The 20,142-nt window shown below is 39.9% G+C and overlaps 1 protein-coding gene across 4 annotated transcripts in view; it reads left to right on the forward strand.

Moving 5' to 3' along the window:
• Window positions 1-20,142, forward strand: part of ROBO1 (roundabout guidance receptor 1) — a 431,492-nt gene that overhangs the window by 329,972 nt on the left and 81,378 nt on the right. For 3 of the 4 annotated variants that reach the window (XM_045002116.1, XM_045002117.1, XM_045002119.1), the window contains exons 7-13: window positions 9,474-9,482; window positions 12,723-12,847; window positions 15,072-15,243; window positions 17,176-17,381; window positions 19,053-19,134; window positions 19,288-19,456; window positions 19,552-19,718. In XM_045002116.1, the coding sequence (XP_044858051.1) occupies window positions 9,474-9,482; window positions 12,723-12,847; window positions 15,072-15,243; window positions 17,176-17,381; window positions 19,053-19,134; window positions 19,288-19,456; window positions 19,552-19,718 (930 nt within the window). The remainder of the gene's footprint in view (window positions 1-9,473; window positions 9,483-12,722; window positions 12,848-15,071; window positions 15,244-17,175; window positions 17,382-19,052; window positions 19,135-19,287; window positions 19,457-19,551; window positions 19,719-20,142) is intronic. The other variant, XM_045002118.1, reaches the window with a different exon arrangement.

The raw sequence follows: 20,142 nt of genomic DNA on the forward strand, positions 1-20,142 counted from the left end.
GAGCTGCGCGGTGGCGGTGGTGGCATGTCCCGGCTCCAGCCGGGTGGCGCGGCTGTAACACTGCCAGCCACTGGTGCTCCAGGCAGCACGGTAAGGAGGCAGGGAGCAGGGTGGGTTGGATAGAGGGCAGGAGAGTCCGGGGTGGTGGTCAGGGGGCGGGGGTGTGGATAGGGGTTGGGGGGAACAGGGGGTTGAATGGGGGCAGGGGTCCCGGGGGATAGTCAGGAAGGAGGGGGGTTGGATGGGGTGGCAGGGGGCAGTGAGGGGCAGGGGTTCTGGGGGCAGTCGGGGACAGGGAGAAGGGGTGGGTGGATGGGGCAGGGGTCCCGGGGGGTAGTCAGGAAGGAGGGGGGTTGGGTGGGGTGGCAGGGGGCAGTGAGGGGCAGGGGTTCTGGGGGCAGTCGGGGACAGGGAGAAGGGGTGTGGATGGGGCAGGGGTCCCGGGAGGGCCGTCAGGAATGAGAGGAGGGGTTGGATGGGGCGGCAGGGGCCCAGGGGCAGTCAGGGGACAGGGAGCAGGTGTGTGTGGATGGGGCAGGGGTCCCAGAGGGACCATCAGGGAATGGGGCAGTTGGATGGGGCAGGAGTCCTGGCCGGGGGGTGGGGTGGTAGATAGGAGGTGGGGGCTGGGCCATGACCCCCTCCCCTAACCGGCCCTCCATACAATTTACGAAACCCGATGCGGCCCTCAGGCCAAAAAGTTTGCCCGCCCCTGATCTACAGCATGTTGAAAGCCCGGGCTTCTGTCACTATGCAAATAAAGAGGTTCCACAGAGTTGTCTCCATGAATTCTCCTTTCCAGGAAGTATTTTATGGCCTTGTCTCTTCCCCTCCCTCCGGCCTACCAGTAGTTTAAGTACAGAGAAGGTCCTTTGGCAGGAATTAAGAGAAAACATTAAGTTCATCAGTGTTAGCACTCAATGCTGCCACTCTCTGAAATTCAGCTCAGTAAATCCAGGGCAGAAGCTCTGACCAGGCTAAATCTAGATATCCTGGAAACAGAACAGTAGTAACTAAATCAAAGGGTTTTCTCTTCCCAAAGATGTGGTTCCTTCCCTGAGCAGCTGTTTTCTACCGCAACCAACAGGAAAATAGCCAAAATTTGTTGCTGATACTGGCATAACCAGGCTGGTTAATTCCAGATTCTTACATTTGTGTCACATTTTACTATCTGTAATTAGAAGTTCCAGATATGGGTTTAAAAGCCAAAACAACTTTGCAGTAGGTCTGCCATACGTGAACTCCATTTATTTATTTTTACTTGCTAGCAATGCCATTTTTTAAAATTCAGATCTCTTTAAAACTGTATCTGTTTCACTTGACAGTATTCCTCACCAGGTATCACAAATGACATTTTGTACAGTTCAAAAGTTATTTCATGGTAGTGATTTACTGTCCTTTCTTTTTACTGAGTGTCTGTAGCCATTGATCATGGAGTCTTCCCTCACTCTTCCCAAATAGCTTTAATGTATTGTCAGCATAAGATTTCCATTTGTTAATCTGTAATTGTACAGTTTAGTTTTAGCTTTTGCAATGCAGCCCTAGCAAATTTTGTTCTGAAAGACAGAGAACATTTTCTATGGGTTTTAAATAATCTTTCCTAAGAAGAGAACTGTGGTGCCATAACCAGATGACAGGAAAATTCAGACTCCATTATCTCTTTAAAGAAAGTAACAAAAACATATTAGAAGGTTCCTAGGAGTTGTTCCAACTGCATTAGGCTATCATCATGTCTTTTATGCTCTTATTCAAGTAGCTTATTTACAGTTTCTGACTGGCTTTTTTTAAGGCATTAGTATTTACTTAAATTGTAATAGTACCCAAAGTAGCTAGGTCCTTTCTAAGCACAGTTCCTGCTCTGAGCTGTGCAAAACTTTAAAAAAAAATGCTTAATTTATGGCATTGCTTCAGTTTTGAAATGGATGGAGTTACACCAGTGTAAATCTGGTAATGGGGATTCTCGTCCCATCTGTGCTCCCTAAATTGTCACTGGTTTATAAAATGTTTTTTGCTAGAAATCTCTATGATGCCTATTTTTTGTCTTTTCTTTGGGAGAAAAGCAGGTTGAGGGACTAAATCATCTCAAATAGCTTTACACACACACATCCTCCATAGTTCAGAGTTTCTCCAAAGGGGTTTATATCACCCCCAGGCAATGGCTACAGAATTTATAAACATTTTAAACTGAAAGTTGTGCATGTTTTAACCTGAGAAGTGACGAGTTTTCAAACCACATGGCAGGTGGTCTCTTTAATTTTTTTTTTATTTTGTAATTAAAACCTTTTTATTCAGTGGCTACTGCAAAAAGAAATTATCAGCTTTATTATTTAATAGTTGGTTTCAGTAAAGTCTGCAATGTAGAAATAGTTTGAGTAAGTTTCTTACTCGCCCTCCTCCCACTAAAAGCCACTTCACTGCAGTATTTTTTTCACCCGAATAGCATTCTTCATCTGAGGAGCTAAAAATAATTTAAAAGTAAGTTTCACAGCTCCATATAAGGCAGATATTAATACAATGCTGATTTTACAAATGAGACACAGTCATACAATGGGGATGGGGCCAGATTTTAGTGCCCAGCACCCTCAGTTGGAGGCCAGATTTTCCAAAGGGTTCAGTCCCCAGTAGGCATCTAAATGAAGTGACCAGATTTTCAAAAGTGCTCAACAGCCAGTAACTACCATTGAAAACAAAATAGGGAGATTTAAATGATATGTCAGCCTTGTGCTGGTCTGAATTTCCTGTGCCAACTAAAAGGGCTAGTGACATCTTGGCAGTAACACCAACACAGAATTGTTTGTCACATACATTGCAGAGCTCAATGAGATGCAGAAAACAGTTATGACTTTGAATCTTTACAATTTAAGTTGACCTCTTGTTGCTTGTGGCTTCAGAGGTGATGCTATTAAACTACCACAATCTATGTGGTGATGACATACCGTGCAGTTTTGATAACATGTCCTAATAATCTGACCACATATGCATCTTTCACATCATATTTGTCAAACCAGTTCTAGGCATAATTAAATTTTCAGCACTGAATTTGTACCAGTACAGTACCTGTCTTTCCCAAATGGTAGCATCAAACTTTTGAATACACCACCCATTCCTATGAGAGCGTGCTACTTTCCTGAGATGTCTCAATTACAGTACAATCCGTATGGGAGTAGCATTTTCAGGTGGAGCAGAGAATTCCAACCAATCCACTTTGGAGACCTATTCAAATGCCATCTAGAAAGAGAATTAGACTAGTTGAGGTTTATTTATAACTTGAATGATATATGTTAAGGCTCTTGACAGCTACTTTTCATTGGTATTTCCCTTCCTTTCTTTTTCTTGTTGTGCATTTGAAGCATTATTGTTGAAATTGTTGGGGATTCCACCACTTCCCTCAGGAGACTGTACTATGCTCTAGATCAGGGATCAGCAGACTTTGGCAGGCAGCCCACCAGGGTAAGCCCCCTGGCGGGCCGGGACGGTTTGTTTACCTGCCCCGTCTGTGGGAAGCTTACCACACAAGGCACTTCATTGAAGTTAATGGGACTATTTATAGTGCAAGTTATTGTTCTTTGAGAGTAAGGGTATCCAATCAGGCCTTAAATGAAAATAATTTCTAACAGAATATTTGAAAAAATGTCAAATTATGTATGCATCTGCATAGTAATAAGTAGCAGCTAAAATAGCATTTCTAGATGGAGGCCAAAGAACAAGGGTGAAAAGAGAGACCCTAATTCTTCTATAATGTACCTGGTATTATTTTCTCATATTCTTCCTAGTTGTGTCATGCAGACAGATGAATGGCAGTATTTAAATTTTTTAGAGCTGGAAATGTTGGTCGTCTTTTATTGCTCTGTAGAAAATGATTGTTTACACAAATGACTGCATGAGAAATAGGCATCTTGAGGATACTAAGGGTTTCAGATTGCCTTGATAAGATCAGAGCAACATACAAAAAGAAACCGCTGGAGAAAAGGAATACAGCACATTGATTTAGACTACCTTTTTTACCAATACATGTATTTAAAAATGCAACCAAGACAACTACGCAGTATTGGCAATCAGTTTGTAAAAAGCAAAATCTGCTATTTACATACTGGAGCCTGTATAATTTAATTATTTTTTTAGTTAAAAATAAAAAGTGTGTAATTATATTTGTCTGTTTAGTGATGTCAGGTTTAGAACATATTTCTGTGGGGGTTGAAGCCCTTTTATGAGTAGTTACTCTAAAATTAGTGGAAGGGCATCTGAATTTTCCAAAAGAATTAGCAGACAAGGCTCAATCAACTCATTAAGCACTCACAACCCATCACACAGACCTTTCTATATCCTTTAGTCCAGCCACTCCAGTAGTTGTTGTTATCTGGATTACTATGGGAGCCCTAGTCATGGACCAAGCGGTGTAGTGCACTGGGAAGAATTGGGGGAGTTTGTAACATACCTATCGCACTACAACACTTGCTTTTCAGAGAACTTGCTCTCCTTGGCTAGCTCTGCAGCTTCTCCACTATGGCCACTTCTTGTCTTCTATCTGACTGGCCCTCTGCCTCTTAAATGCTCTGTGCCCGCTCCATTGCCTGTCACCCTACCTATCTGCTTCTCCTTCCCAAACTACCTGTCTGCTCCACCCCAGCATATGTAAACACACACCTGCCACTAGCATCACATCTCCCATTAGTCTCTGTCCCTGTAGGCCTGTCCAACCTCTCTTGTTTCTCACTTGAAAGATGATTAATGTGGCATAAAGGTAGTTCTTTATTTGATTTTCAGAGGATATATAAAGTTTGGGCAACATTATGAAAATATTTTTTCCCTTGCAACAGAATTGGAAACCACATTACCAGTCACCTGAAATTTTGACAGGCATTTACAAGTAAATACCAGTTCATTTAAAACTTCTTGCATTAAAGTTTTTTAAAAGCAGTACATAAATGAAGATTACCATTATTTGATTCCTATTGTATAGAATTATATTGTTTTGAATCTTTTATACTATAATATATAGTGCCATAGAAGAGAAGTGTCAAGAAGATGATGAAGAAATAAAGATTTAAGTATCTATGGTCCTTTAGAATGGATTTTAAAGATTTGATTTGAAAGATATAAAAAGATATTAAAAAAAACCCAGAGCTCTGATCAAATAAATTCAACTTGCCTCAGCTGAATAGCAAGGTACCTTCTGAGAACCTGTCACTAATTTACAAACAGTAATACTTATATTGATAATTAATGAATAAGTAATATGATAATACATGGCACTTCTTTAGTGCCTTCCAGCACAGAATCTCAACAGCACTTTATAAATGTAAATGGATGAAGCTTCTTATCACCTTAGTCCTTTGTTTTGTGAGGTAGATAACTATTACAATTTTCTCGAATGAGAAACTGAGGCACATGAAGATTGTGACTTGTCCACGTCCTTATTGGGAAGGAAAGTCAAACCAGTAACCGAGATTACCTAACTCCATGTTGTGTGCTATAATTTTAAAAATCAGACTATACACAATGAAATATTAGATCCATGTTTACGTACACTTCTGTGGGGAAAATTAGCTATTTAGAAATGCAGACATTGCATACTGTGTGTTTGAAGCTATTCTTGATCACATCTATACATCTGTCGACTACAATAGTTGTTTCACTGACATCCACAACTGTACTTGTATTTAGCATTGGGGCCAGAACTAGCAAACTCCTGTTCTAGTGAGTAGACTTATTGACATCAGTAGTCCCAGTGAGACAGATAGGATTGGCATGAATAAAGTATTAAAAGATTGTCATTAATCAGTAAATCACTTTGTTCACTATTTTTGTTCATTTTTCTCACTATAAGAAAACAATTTTAACAGCAATAATTTTGCTCTTTGTATTTAATTTTTAAATGCACAACTCTATTGCAATGTAAAACTAATGCTTAAAAGGCAGTTGTTTACTTAAAAGTGAGTTAGTTTAAAAATGTTAAAAATAGATTCAGGTACTACACCTCTTCCTTAGTCTCTTTGCCAGTTTTTGTGGTTTTGCAGTAGCATTTTTCCTATTTAAAAACTAGTGTTTTCTTACTCTTGTTGCTATAAGAAAAACCATCACAGACATAGTGGAAACCGAATCACTAAAAGCTGTACGCAAAGTGCTGTCAAATGCAAAGCTGTAATAATAAAGAGACTTTTCTGACTTCTCTTCAGTTATAATAACTTTAACTATCAATAGAAGACTAATAAAACTCAGGAGTCCAATTTTTTTTAAGCACATGATGCCTCTTTAACAGACTTGCTTACATTTTGATATGAAACTCACCCTTTGCCCTCACCACAAATCTGTAGCTGACATGATGCCCTGTTTCTAGAGGGATTTATTTTCATACATTAGTATCCCCAGTGTTTTTACAGGTGGGCAAAAAACTTCATTTGCTCAATGGAGTTATATTTGACATACGATAACAAAATCCTCTTTTTAAAAAAAAAAAGTTGGAATTTCAGCACTTATAAATTAACTTGATTTGTGGGAATGTAATTGACCAACCAAGACAGATGTGTATCTATTGGAGGTTTCAGATGAACTTTACTGTGGAGAGCTTGATGGCTGAGCAGGCACTGGGCCTGGCAAGGGACAGGCCATGCTGCCTTTACCTTATACACCTCACTGCTTGGTTTTAGTCCCAATCCAACTCCTCTTCCTTTTCTCCTTTTTGGTATTTCTAAAGAAACAGAAAAGTGGTACTTCGGAGTGAATTCCAAAGTGCAAGAATTTAAAGAACATTAATTTGAACACTGTTAATTTTTCTTATTGGGGTCTTCTGATGTGGGATGCAAGTTGTTGGTTTTTTGTTTTTTTTTTACTGGAGATCCTCTGAAAATTCCAGAATGTGTCTGATTGTATTTTTGCATGCTTTGGGCAGAGAGCTGTTCTGTTCAAAAAGGGTGATGCTGTGTAGTGTATCCTAGTACAACCAAAGAGTAACCTGAAATTCAGCTTTTGAGCTGAGGAGTGGAACTGCATCCCAAACCCAATAGGCCATCAGTTGGCCACTTCTCCCATAATGACCGCACCACACCTGAAGCTGGTGCGGGGGTTGGGGGATGCATTGTCTGGCTTGCTGTATCTATTGGGTTTCCGGGAAACGGGGCGGTAGGAAGGTATGTACCTCTTTAAGGGATACAGAGGCACGGAGTGAGTTTGCAGCAGACACAGAGCAAGTCAGCGTGAGGATGCTGACCCATCCACCCAGCTGACCGGAATAGAGGGGAGTTGATATAAGTACATGCCAGGCAGGAACAGCTCTCTTTTACCTGGACCAAGTGGAACAGCATCCACCTTCCCACCCATGGAAGTGGTGAAATACCAGATTTGGTCAGGATCCCCTGTGGGCACTGCACTAGTCATTCCTTTCTCATGGGGCCTGGGAAGGAAGTTTTTGCTTAGGCCAATCTGGCAGTGAGTGAAAAAAGTGGGTGTTTTTTCACCTTCCCCACAGCAGTATCAGAGGTGGTTTAGTTGGAAGCAAACATGGAAGGGGAGTTAGGCTATGATGTTGCAACTCAATATATGGGGAAGATAATCAGTGCAAGTACTCCATAGGAAAGGGATACAGTGATCAGATGCACGGACTGTAGAGGATTTAAAGGAGTTATTTTTTAAAGGAGTGGAAATGGGGGGAGGAGGTTGGTGCTCTTATGTGATTGGTATAGCAGCGAGCCACTCTCTCACCCCCCTTATTTCAGCCCACCTTAGCTGTAATTTGAGGGGGGGAGTTGTAATATCCTGGCAGCAGGATGGGAAAGGAGGAGGGTTGACTGAAGCCCCCTGGGTATATATTGAAATGATCATGGAATTACCTGCATTGTACACTTTTATCTGCTGGGTGCTTACTCTCTTACAGTTGTTAATAAAGTTGCAACCTAATTAAATCACATCTAGTGTCTCTTGTTTTCCTCCTGGTATAAGCAGGCGAACCATTTATTTGCCTGTATAATGTGAACAGGATTATGTTGTTTTCCTTTAAAGAAGTAGTGAACCCAAATATTAACATGAAAACGACAATTCAGATTACTTTTGCAAAATTGAAAATAAAAACTTGAAAACTTCACTTCACACACCTCTACACCCCCTCCTAAAATGAATATTCCTACTTATTTGCAATGTATGCTGTATTTCATCCAGTTTTGTTATATCCAGTTACAGCTTCCTGGCTATACCCTGATCCAAAAGAGATACTGTTTGAATATGGCATCTTATGTCTACTTATTTTTCGTAGCACACCTGCAACCCACAATATGTTCCACTTATTTGAACAGTAAGCCCATGTTTGCCATGCCTAATGAATTTTGACAGGCTGAATATTATTAGTTTCTTCAGTATGTTTCATCGGAGGATAGCATATTGCAGGTGTTTACTAGCTCATTATGAAAGTGTACTCATGCTTAACAGTTCTTTTTACTCTCTATATAAAAGGGTAAAACCAGATGAGGGTGTTGAAGGAAATGTGATTTGTGATGATATATATTTAATATTTTTTAAAAAGGATATGTATTAAAAATGTATTGACATGTATTGAAGATAATGTAATTATTCATTTTATAACAATGACATTATTTGATTTGAGTCTTTTGTTGTTGTTTTGTTGTTTTTGTGGGCTTTGGAAATGCCCATTTTTTTCTTTTAAAATACATCAGCAAATCAATGACTTGGTATTGGAGTTCCTCATAACATGCTTACTCTTTAATAAGTAAAACTAACCAGCCAGAGACTATACAATTTCTAGGATTATGATAATTTTCAAATATGAACAAAAGATGCATGTATGTTTTTCACAATCTATATTACTTTACATTAACTCTGTGCTTTGAATATGTTGATAAAATGAAGGAAAAAGAGTAACAAGTGGGCTTTGTTGTATCTGTTTTGATTATCAAATTATGTGCCATTTAGTTCACTTGCAGAATTTTAGACTGAGAATTATGATTCTGATGCATGCAGTCATTATATCTAAGCTGCAAATTGGGACAAACCATGCCACTGATTTTTAAGCAAAACTCCCTATTAATAGACATTAGGTTTAAAAAAGCCTTTCCCAGCTGTAGATCTCAATGTGCTGTATAAAGAAGGGTAAGTATCTGGATTTGCGTTTTTGCAGATAGGGAAATTGAGAATCGAACCAACCTATTCAAGGCCGTGCAGCAGTTTAGTGGCAGAGCTCAGAGTAGAACCTATGTCTCCTGATTCATAGTTTAGTTTAGTTTCCTATCCATTTTACCAGGCAGCCTCCCCTTAAAAAGTTGATGGGGAATCCTGCTTAAAAATCAATGGGATAACATATTTCTGAGATGGTTTTTTGCATATTTTTAATATATCAGAATATATTTGTGCTTTCTAAGGTCCTTACAAAGGATCCTGTTACTTTTCTTTTGTTTTACTTTTTGTTTAGTTTTGTTTGTTTAATTTTATTTATTCCATGTTTTCTTTCTGTTTTGTTTTGTTTTTAGTTGTGTCTGGTAAGTTGAAATTTTATTGGCCATCTTCTAATCACCGTATCACTGTGACTGGAACTTCTCTTCCCCTTTCCATCCATACCCTTCCATGTCCTTCAACCAATCAACTTCCATGTTTCACTTATTATTGACAAGACAGACTGCACAGAATAGATTCTGCATGAAGTATGGGTAACTTTTTGGCAAAGAGCAAAGGTAATGGGTTGCTAACTTTTGTCTGTTTTTAAATAATGTACAAGCTGATTCCTGATTTCATTTCCCCCCTGTTACCACACAAGTCATACTTAACGTTTTCCTGTATAATCAATTCAATTTATTTTAAAGATTCCAAGGACAGTAGAAGTTATTTTTCCTTAGTAGCTAACAGCTGCAGCGTCCTATGTAGATAAATATTCATGACAAGCTGCACGTGTACATTTGACCCTAGTTAAGAAAGCAAACTTAAATTAATATTTTGTAAAGTGTTTTAATTTTTTTTTCTGGTGCAGTGACCACTGCGAGTGGGATTTCCAAAAGCACTCAGCTGCACTCCAACTCTGTTACCATTGAAGGCATTAGGAGTTTTACTATTTACTTTAATGGGAGTAGAATTGGAACAACACCCCGTGTGCTTTTCTAAATCACACTCTAAATGACTGACCAATTGACTTTTCCCTTCTCTTCCCTTCATCTGCACAGTACTCCCTGAGCAACCCTCCTCATAAGTTGAAATACAAGGACCCCACTGCCTCTCTGCTGGGCACTATTGTTGTCCTTCCTTCATAATTATGTAAGCTCTCAAACACAGTGACAGCAGGTGCTATGTATCCTAGTGCAGCAGAATATAATTTAGAAACCCTGGGCTCTACTCTGTGTGGCATTATCCCAACAGCCATTAAAGAGGCAGTGAGGCCCTAAATATACCTTTAAAGTAAAGAGGGTCAGTGCAAAGGCAGTATAGGGAGACTGAAAAATTATAAACAAGCACCCCTAATCCTAGTTTCCTAATCTTTCCCCACAGCCCAGTGGCAAACACCACTCAGTTTACCAATCTGCTTGCAATACTAAATTAAATCCCTTCTGTAGATGTCAGAAATCGTCCAGTACCACCCCCACCCCCTGCCCTTCATGATATTAAATGTATCCAGGTTTTCTGTTTTAAAGGTATGGTGATCACAATGGGTCTATTATTATTTCTATTACTGGAACATCTATGTGGGACTTTACTTTGCATAGTTTCTTAGTTAAGTCATTCAACGAAATGTCAACATTTGTGTCCAGGTATAAATCACCCCAACATTTTGCTTATAAATTCTGAAAAGGAACATTTGGTGTATTTTATTCTGATCTAAATAGGGAGCATAGTCATAGAATAGATAAATGGATAACTGAAAATATTGACGTGGATTAACAAAGAAAACAAACTGTGCAGAAGGCAGGGCCGCCCGGGGGGGGGCAAGAGGGGCAATTTGCCCCAGGCCCCGGGTCCCGCCGGGGCCCCCACGAGAGTTTTTCGGGGGCCCTGGAGTGGGGTCCTTCACTCACTCTGGGGGGCCCAGAAAACTCTTGCGGGGCCCGGGCCCCCGGAGCTTCTTCCACTCCCGGTCTTCGCCGGCGGGGGGTCCTTCCGCTCCGGGGCGGAAGGACCCCCCGCCGGCGAATTACCGCCGAAGTGGGACCCGCTGCCGAAATGCAGCCAGGTCTTCGGTGGTAATTCGGCGGCGGGGGGCCCTTCTGTTCCGGGACCTGCCGCCGAAGTGCCCCGAAGACCCGCGGCGGGGGCCCCCTGCCGCCGAATTACTGCCGAAGACCCGGCTGCACTTCGGCGGCGGGGGGCCCCTGCCGCGGGTCTTTGGGGCACTTTGGTGGCGGGTCCCGGAACGGAAGGAGCCCCCTGCTGACGAACTACCGCCGAAGCGGGGGCCCCCCGCCGCCGAAGACCCCAGCCCCCCAGAATCCTCTGGGCGGCCCTGGCAGAAGGGACGTTTGGTATCCAGGGGTTTCACCTAGATAGGTCACAGTTGTTTGAGTCATAGAATATATTTTAAGCTGCACCACCTAAGTGACATGAGTAATTTAAGGTGTTTAAAGTGAAGGAAAAACCCTCAAAAAAAGAAAAGAACATAAAATTGTTAAAATGACTGATTCAAAGTATTCACTTCACTCTGAACTCAGACAAGAGGGGAGAATAATTAATACTTTGGACAGCTGATAAGAAATGAATTTGAAAAATGTAAACAGTAAGTAAAAGGACTTTTCATTTAATGCAAATTTTTCCAACTGTAAGAAGATACCACCTAACAGACTTTATGTTCTATTTTTTCTGGGCTAGCCCCATCAGTGTATCTAATGCTGTCAAGTGCTCTAACTTATTTTTAATGTAGCTGACATAATTTTTGACATTCTGTTTACTGCTAGATGAAATGGTCATTTAAGTCGATGTAAATCAAACAGTTTGGACAATGCTGGCAGGATTTATAATGTTAGGATGAGCAGATGTTTCAAATTTGCCTTCATTTACATATATATTTTATTTGAACATGCCCTTGCCTCTGTAAATGAAGGAGGAATTCAGCCCCACTGTTACTTTAAATTCATTCCTTTTTACTAATTGGATTGAAGATTTTAAATGGTTATCATTTGCACAGTAGCATTTCTGGGGCTTTTCAGTTAAATGGAAAATTTTTGAGACCCTGACTTCATCAGATCGTTCTTATAAAAGCAACTAAAAGTCGTTTATTTCTCCTGAGCTTTCCTAAATCAAAGTGGGTGACTTTTGTGTATGTAAACTTGAATGTGCAATTACTCCATAGCATTTAGTACAGAAGTGAACAAAGTGTGGCCTGTGAGCCAGATGCAGCCCAGAGATTTCTCCGTTGTGATCTGTGGCCCCCTCTTCTTTTAAGACCTGATTGTGACCCCTGTGATCACGCTGGTGAATGCTTATTAGTGCAACTCAACTTATTGAAGTCAATGGGACTTAAATCTCGCTTGGCTAAAAGTTCACAAACTTGAATAAGGAATGCGCAATCAGGATCTTAATAGGGAAGAGCAGCACAAGAACCAACAATCTTGGGTCAAGATGAAGCACTGAATGTTGGGAGCTGCAGTCTTTGTGCCGCAGCTCCATATTAAAGGTTGTTTATAACACACTACCTTTAAAACAAATACAATGTGGTGCTCAGGCACCTGGCAAGTTGCCATTTGGCTTTCAGTGGGGTGAACTTTGGACTGCAGATTTTAGTGTATTTTTATTTCCTACAGAACCTCCTCATTTTGTTGTGAAACCTCGTGACCAGGTGGCTGCATTGGGACGGACAGTGACTTTCCAGTGCGAAGCAACTGGAAACCCTCAACCAGCCATCTTTTGGCGGAGGGAGGGAAGTCAGGTAAAGCCAACTTTCTCTTCTTGTTTCATGCCAGTTTCTTTAAGCAATAGTGCCAAATAGAGGATGGCAGTTCCTGCAGTTATTTACCCACTGAAGATAACTGCTAAGCCTGCAAATGCTGGACCCCATCTGCATTATTATTGTGATACATCATGTGAGTTTAAAAATATTGTATTTTGTGTACTAAATGGAAAGGAAAACTGTGTTCTGATTACTGGGCTTGTCTTTTTCCTAAAATGTAAAGGTCAGTATAGTAACAAGCTGGAAAGGATGAGTACATTCTTAGTGTGCTGTTAGATGCACAATTTTCATTAAATATTTTTGAGAAAAATGGATGTAATATCTATATAATAATTAGAGATGGGACAAAACCAAAATCCTGCATCCAAAAGTCCCAAGAGTTTGGATCCTGGCCTAGCACTGTAATTGGCTGAACTACAACATCATGTCCAAACACTAGCACATTTTGGAAAAAAAAATTAGATCTGGGCTTTGTGGCTTGCGCTCACCCAGAAAAATAATCTGCGGTGTTTATGTGGCTAACTCAGATGTGTACAGTACTGCAAGTTGCTTCCCCTCCCTGTGCTTCAGTTTCCCTGTCTGTAAAATGGGGAGTAAAGATACTGACCTACTCTGTAAAATCCTTTGAGATGAAGAAAAGCACAATATAAAATCTAGTTGTTGTTGTTGTTTAACACTGTAACATATCACTTTTAGGGAGGAACTTTTGAAGGGGACAAGTTGCATAAGGGATCATTTTCAGTGAAGATAGGGAAGTTCTCATTTTTCTGTTACTGAGAGTACTGATTGCTTGCTATTGAGCTTGGTGGGTAGTTAACCTTTTCTAAACAATAGTCAAACAGAGCTTGGGATTGGCTCCTTTTTTTCTATTTGTTAAACATCTGTCTAAATAAAATAAATGATCTGACTAGACAAAAATTGAGCTGGTTATCTCTAGTGTTAGTTCATGATATAGTTAGGCTGCTACATTATGTACATTTTTATTTATTTGTTTTGGTGGGGGGACGTGTTTAGTAGGGATGTTTGTTTTAATGCAAAACATCTTGGTTTCACTGGGCCCTTTTTGTCTTTACTAAGTGGCTAACAGTATGTAGCTGGAAATGGAGAGAGACAAGATTATTGGCAAGTTTCTGTACTTATATTGTAACTGAAGATTCTCTATCCTCTTTAAAAGCAGCAAAGAGTCCTGTGGCACCTTATAGACTAACAGATGTTTTGGAGCATGAGCTTTCATCGGTGAATACCCACTTCGTCGGATGCATCCTCTTTGTTTGGGCATTCTTAGGAAAAGCAAAATGTAGTCAGACAAGAGACAGCAATAAAAATAGTGTCCATAAAGTATAGAGAACTTCAGATATTTTCCCTTCAAAATGCTAAACCATAAATAAAAATCTGAAACCAGTATTTGATGTAACGCATGTGTGTTATTTTGGTTTCAGCTCTGACTGTCATGACTACTGTTGGCACCATAGTATCTAACTTCAAACCAAAACTATGTAAAGGGAAACTTGCGTAGGACTTTATTATACAATGTAGTACTGGTTATAGAACAGAAACTATGATTAGTGAGACTAAACATCAGTTTAAAAAGAAACCTATAAATCATTCATGTCACTTTCTGTCTCTATTCTTTAGCAGTCCAAAGTTTAAACACAAATAAGTAAACTGGCATCTTTTTATAAATGTTTTAAATAAAATCTATTTCACTACAAGAAATGCTGCAACCTTGATTTTGAAAGATGATTGTGTGAACATTTGCATGGACATTACTTATACAGTGTGCAGAAAAACCACAATTGTTTGCACAGTTATGGCACCTTTCCATACCTTTTTAAAAAACGGGCCCATAATTAGTATACAATAATTAAATGCTTTATATATACACCTCTACCTCGATATAATGCTGTCCTTAGGAACCAAAAAATCTTACCGCGTTATAGGTGAAACTGTGTTATATTGAACTTGATTTGTTCCACTGGAGTGCACAGCCCCGCTCCCCCAGAGCACTGTTTTACCACATTATATCTGAATTCGTGTTATATCAGGTGGTGTTATATCGAGGTAGTGGTGTGTATATATAACAGAGATATTTTGTGTTTAATGTGAATATATAGCACATTATAACTCACACGTGTTTAGGAATATTAAGATGAACATTGCAGATGTGTTATAATCTATCTAACCCATTTCTTTCTCTCCTTAGAATCTGCTTTTCTCATACCAGCCGCCACAGTCATCCAGCCGCTTTTCAGTCTCCCAGACTGGTGACCTCACAATCACAAGCGTCCAGAGGTCTGACGTTGGGTACTATATCTGTCAGACTTTAAACGTTGCAGGAAGTATCACGACAAAAGCGTACTTGGAAGTTACTGATGGTAAAGTGAAGATACTTTTATTTTACAATGACCAATTTTATTTAAAACCACAACTTCAGCAGTAGAAGAGCATGACTTCAACATTGGCAGGTTGCTTGTGCTGGTTACCTAGGGGCTCGTGGAGGGATTGTATTTAAGTGGCTAGCCTGAGCTGCTCCGCATGCTGCTGCGTCCACACGGCTATTGTTAGTGTGATAGCTCAAACAGAGCTAGAGCTTGTCTGTATACCCACTTAGGGAAACGTTCTCCCAGCTGCTATTTGGATATATCCTGAGTGACAGGACAGATAAGATGAAATCCTGGCCCACCTGAAGTCAGCGGAAGTTTTGCCACTGACATCAGATGGGCTAAGATTTTACCCATAGTGTCTGGGTCAACTAACAAACTGACTGAATGGCTATATGAAAAAATATATCATTAGAAAATCCTGATTGGACAATAGCTGAAATTAATAGAGCCATATTGATATTATCTGTGATATAGAGGTTTTTAAAGTATTTTTCATTCATGGTGTCATGTCAGGATATTGCCACAGCTGTTAACTATGCAAAAGCCAATTTTATAATGAATTTAAAATTAAATAGCAAGTAAGGTAACACCTAAATATAAAGCCTATAGATATATACATTATACAGAAAATTACCGCCAAACCAAATATAATAGCCTACATTTATGTAGCATCTTTTCTCCATAAGGTCCTCAAAACACTTTACACACCTAACAAACTGAACTTCCAACTACACTGGGGATCATTTCAGCCATCACTGGAGTGAGAGATTTAACTGTGTACTGCAACACATCAGAACAGAGTAGGACAGGAAGTAAAGTATAAATCATGCAATTGAAAATGCAGGGTGGCATTTAGGTATGCAAATGTAATTACCTGACTTGGAATTTGGCCAAAACATCACTGTTATCACACTTCGGTTGTGAAAAGTGTCATGAGATGTTTAATGATCACAAATTATTGGGACTTCAGTTTTATTTTTCATGCTAACAAACCAGGTTTCAAGTCACATCAGCTCCCGTTAGGCTGTTGAATGGATATTGTTTTAAGCTGCAGTTATTTTATAGTGCCAGCACATCTCAGGATATTATGAGCTAGGAGGAGAAGCTACTGAAGTACAGTACTATAACTTTTACTTCTGGGAAAATTGCTAATCTCCTGGTGCACACAATAGTTTCTTGTTTGCATGAGTACTTAAAAGTACTTTGTGCCATTATGTAAATTCAGTGTTTAAATGACTCATCACAGATAGTTAATTTATGTTGAGTGTAAGATACAATAAAATTATTAGAAATACTGTAAAAGATTCTTACTATGATTTCAAATCAGTACTGTCAGATAAATTTTCACAGAACTGAGTATAAGGAAATGCTTGCAAAACATTTTTTTTAATTGAAAAAGCTGATATTTTCCCAGACATTAGCTTTGTACTTATTCCACCCTACCATTGGTCAGCTTCATTCTAGGAAAAAGTGTGTCTGCATATTTGCTGAATTATTCCCTTCTCATCCGCCCTCTTAGTTATCTGTAAATGAATGTTCAAATTCTAAATCCCTAATTATACCGACCCATCACATGGTAAGGTGTATATATAAAGTGAAGAGTGTGCCTATTTAAAGAAACTGAGAAATCCTTGCTTGTTTCATTATCACATCTAAAGACTATGGAACTCAGTGTGCCTAGAAGATGCCAACTCAAAACCTCTAACACTCCTTCACCTCTGAAAATAGTGTATTGTATATCATGTTAATATTCTGTAGCCGTGCATCATATTAATATACCCAAAATAATGCATGTCTCATACTTTAATTACTTGTTTAATTATATTCAGTTTGTTTCAAAGCCTCAAGCAACTGCTGTTGCTTAGTTGATTAGAAAATTGCTTTCAGTTGCAAAAATCTATTTCCTGTTGTTTCTTCTGGCAGTGATTGCAGACCGGCCTCCCCCAGTCATTCGACAGGGTCCTGTGAATCAGACTGTAGCTGTGGATGGTACGTTAGTACTCAGCTGTGTGGCCACAGGCATTCTAGTGCCCACAATCCTCTGGAGAAAGGATGGGGTCCTCATCTCTACCCAGGACTCTCGCATCAAGCAGCTGGAGACAGGAGCTTTACAGATCCGATACGCCAAGGTAGCTTGAAATGACAATGAATCTTTACACCGTTTGTGAAGGAGCATAAGCTTCAGCTCTGTAATATGTGAAAATAATCTAAAACTCCACACATGTATATGCCACCTTAGTTCAGGATTTCACAGTTGTAAAGTAGTGTATACAGCAAAAAAAAAAAAAAAAGCAATGATGTTAATGCCCTTACACCATATACATTCATAGTTACAGTGTTAAAAGATGAAAACTTTTTCTTCCAGCTTTACAGGTACAATCCAGGGTTTCATTTCCTGTCCCTATATAGTACCTGTTCTTGTGCCTTTTTTGGTTCAAGATTACACATGCATATGTGGTACAAAGTATATGGAAGGTAGATCTTGATTATATTATATTATATTATATTATATTATATTATATTATATATTTAAAGTGGTTAAGCAGCTCTGTGTGGGTGACTTTCTTGGGGAATTGGAGCAGGATACCTGGTCAATATTTCTGTTCATTCCAGACAAGTTGTATGATGTGTTAAAATATTGTACTGCTCTAGCACATCTGTGGTTACCTGCGGGCTCTTTGTGCCTTGGTACATCAACGTAATAAAATTAGGTCATTTGTAAGACTTCTCAGCCAACACTGTGCTACCTGATGATGTTGTGATTACCCGGTCACAGGATACACCACTGTGCCAATGCAGAATTTGAACCTCTGACCTTTCATTTCTGAGTATTGTGTGTGTTTTTTTGTTTTTTCCTTTGGTGCTGATACTTGAGTATAGTTGCATTTCTTTGATCATAACTCTTTTGAATTGTGATTAAGTCACAAGTGGACAAATAATCCACTGTTTAGATTTGGATTATAATGGTATATGGGGATCCTTGTATTTGGTCTGTGACCAGAGCCGCCCAGAGGGTTCAGGGGGCCTGGGGCAAAGTGGGGGAGCTGCAGCGCTTGTACTCACCCGGCGGTGGTCTGGGTCTTCGGCGGCATTTCGGCAGCAGGCGCCCCTTCAGTCACTCCGCGTCTTCGGCAGCACCGAAGGGCCCCCCGCCACGAAAATGCTGCCTAAGACCCAGAGCCACTGAAGGGCTCCCCGCTGCTGAAATGCCACCAAAGATCCGGACCACCGCCAAGCCAGGGCCCGCGGGGCCCCTGCAGGGCCCGGAGCAAATTGCCCCACTTGCCCCCCTCTCTAGGCGGTCCTGTCTGTCACAGAGTAAAATTTACCCTAGTTCAGAGAGCCCAACCTGCACATGGCCCTGTGAACTACGTAAGCCCTGTTTTAAAGTTGAAATTTACTCCTTGAGGCTCTGCATAAATCCCTAAGCACCACTTAAGTGTGAGTTTTAAGTAGCGCATAGGCCCTTGTGTGGGGCTTTCTGAGTTCATTTCTCCCCATGGATTTCAGTGGGAGTTTGGCAGCATAAGGAGTGAATGAGAAATATAGTTTTTGGCTGGTGGTTTAGTTCATTACAGAATGAGAACTAATACATTAAAAAGTGTTGGTATTTTTCTGTGCCTTTTAAATCGAATGGAATAAGTATGTACAGATTCTCACTTAGCAGTGAGAAGTTTCTGGTAGGGAAATTCTAATGTATTTATCCATATTCATGGGTGATGTACAGTTTTGTAATTACTTTTCCAGCCCACTGAGTGCCTGATTGTTCCAAATATTTATTTTCCTCTCTCCCCACTCAGCTGGGTGACACTGGTCGGTACACCTGCATTGCCTCAACTCCAAGTGGCGAAGCTACCTGGAGTGCTTATGTTGAGGTCCAAGGTAAATCAATCAGGTTTTCTCTGCTTGATGAACATCAAAAATTAACATGCAAATGTTATCTAACTTTGTAATAAATTGATAATGCAGATGTGAACATCATTGAACCCCCACCCACTTTCTGTCCACACTTAGCTATTTCTCCCTTTTTGTTAGAATTTGGAGTTCCAGTGCAACCACCAAGACCCACTGACCCAAACTTGATTCCTAGTGCACCCTCAAAACCTGAAGTTACAGATGTCAGCAGAAATACAGTAACACTGTCATGGCAACCTAATTTGAATTCAGGTGCAACTCCAACGTCTTATATAATAGAGGCCTTCAGGTATTACGATTCTCATGTGATCTGGTTGTACTTACAGTTTATATATGGTTCAATTAGCATACTCTAACCTGCTGTTCTGTGTGTTTTATCTTTAGCCATGCATCTGGTAGCAGTTGGCAAACTGTAGCAGAAAATGTGAAAACTGAAAGTTTTGCAGTTAAAGGGCTGAAACCTAATGCAATTTACCTCTTCCTTGTGAGGGCAGCTAATGCATATGGACTTAGTGATCCTAGCCAGATATCTGACCCAGTGAAAACTCAAGGTAAACCTATTTACTGAAGCATTTAGGCCCCACAATGTCTGTAATGATATATTACAGAACAGTGTTAGATGTGGTGATCATATTTATCCTAACTTTAAAATGATGTCTAAAAGTCACTGTATATACTAGATGGTAAACTTACATTGCTCAGAAGCTGCATTTTATTTAAAAGCTACTTGAAAAGCTTATCACATTGTCATAAGAGAACCCTAATCGTTTTTATCCAAATATAGTTACACCTAATTGAGTGACCCATCTTAGCAGCACTATTAGTCCTTTGGCTTTGTGAAGTTTTCACACAACCCCCCCCAAATTCTGTGGAAATGACATAGTTGTGCTTAAATATTATCAATTTAAGCAGAGAATCAAGCTGTGGTTATGATTCAGTGAGAGAGAGCATGTAGTATTATGTGCTGTTTGTTGT

Source organism: Mauremys mutica, chromosome 1, assembly GCF_020497125.1.
Source record: "Mauremys mutica isolate MM-2020 ecotype Southern chromosome 1, ASM2049712v1, whole genome shotgun sequence".
Lineage (NCBI taxonomy): Eukaryota > Metazoa > Chordata > Testudines > Geoemydidae > Mauremys > Mauremys mutica.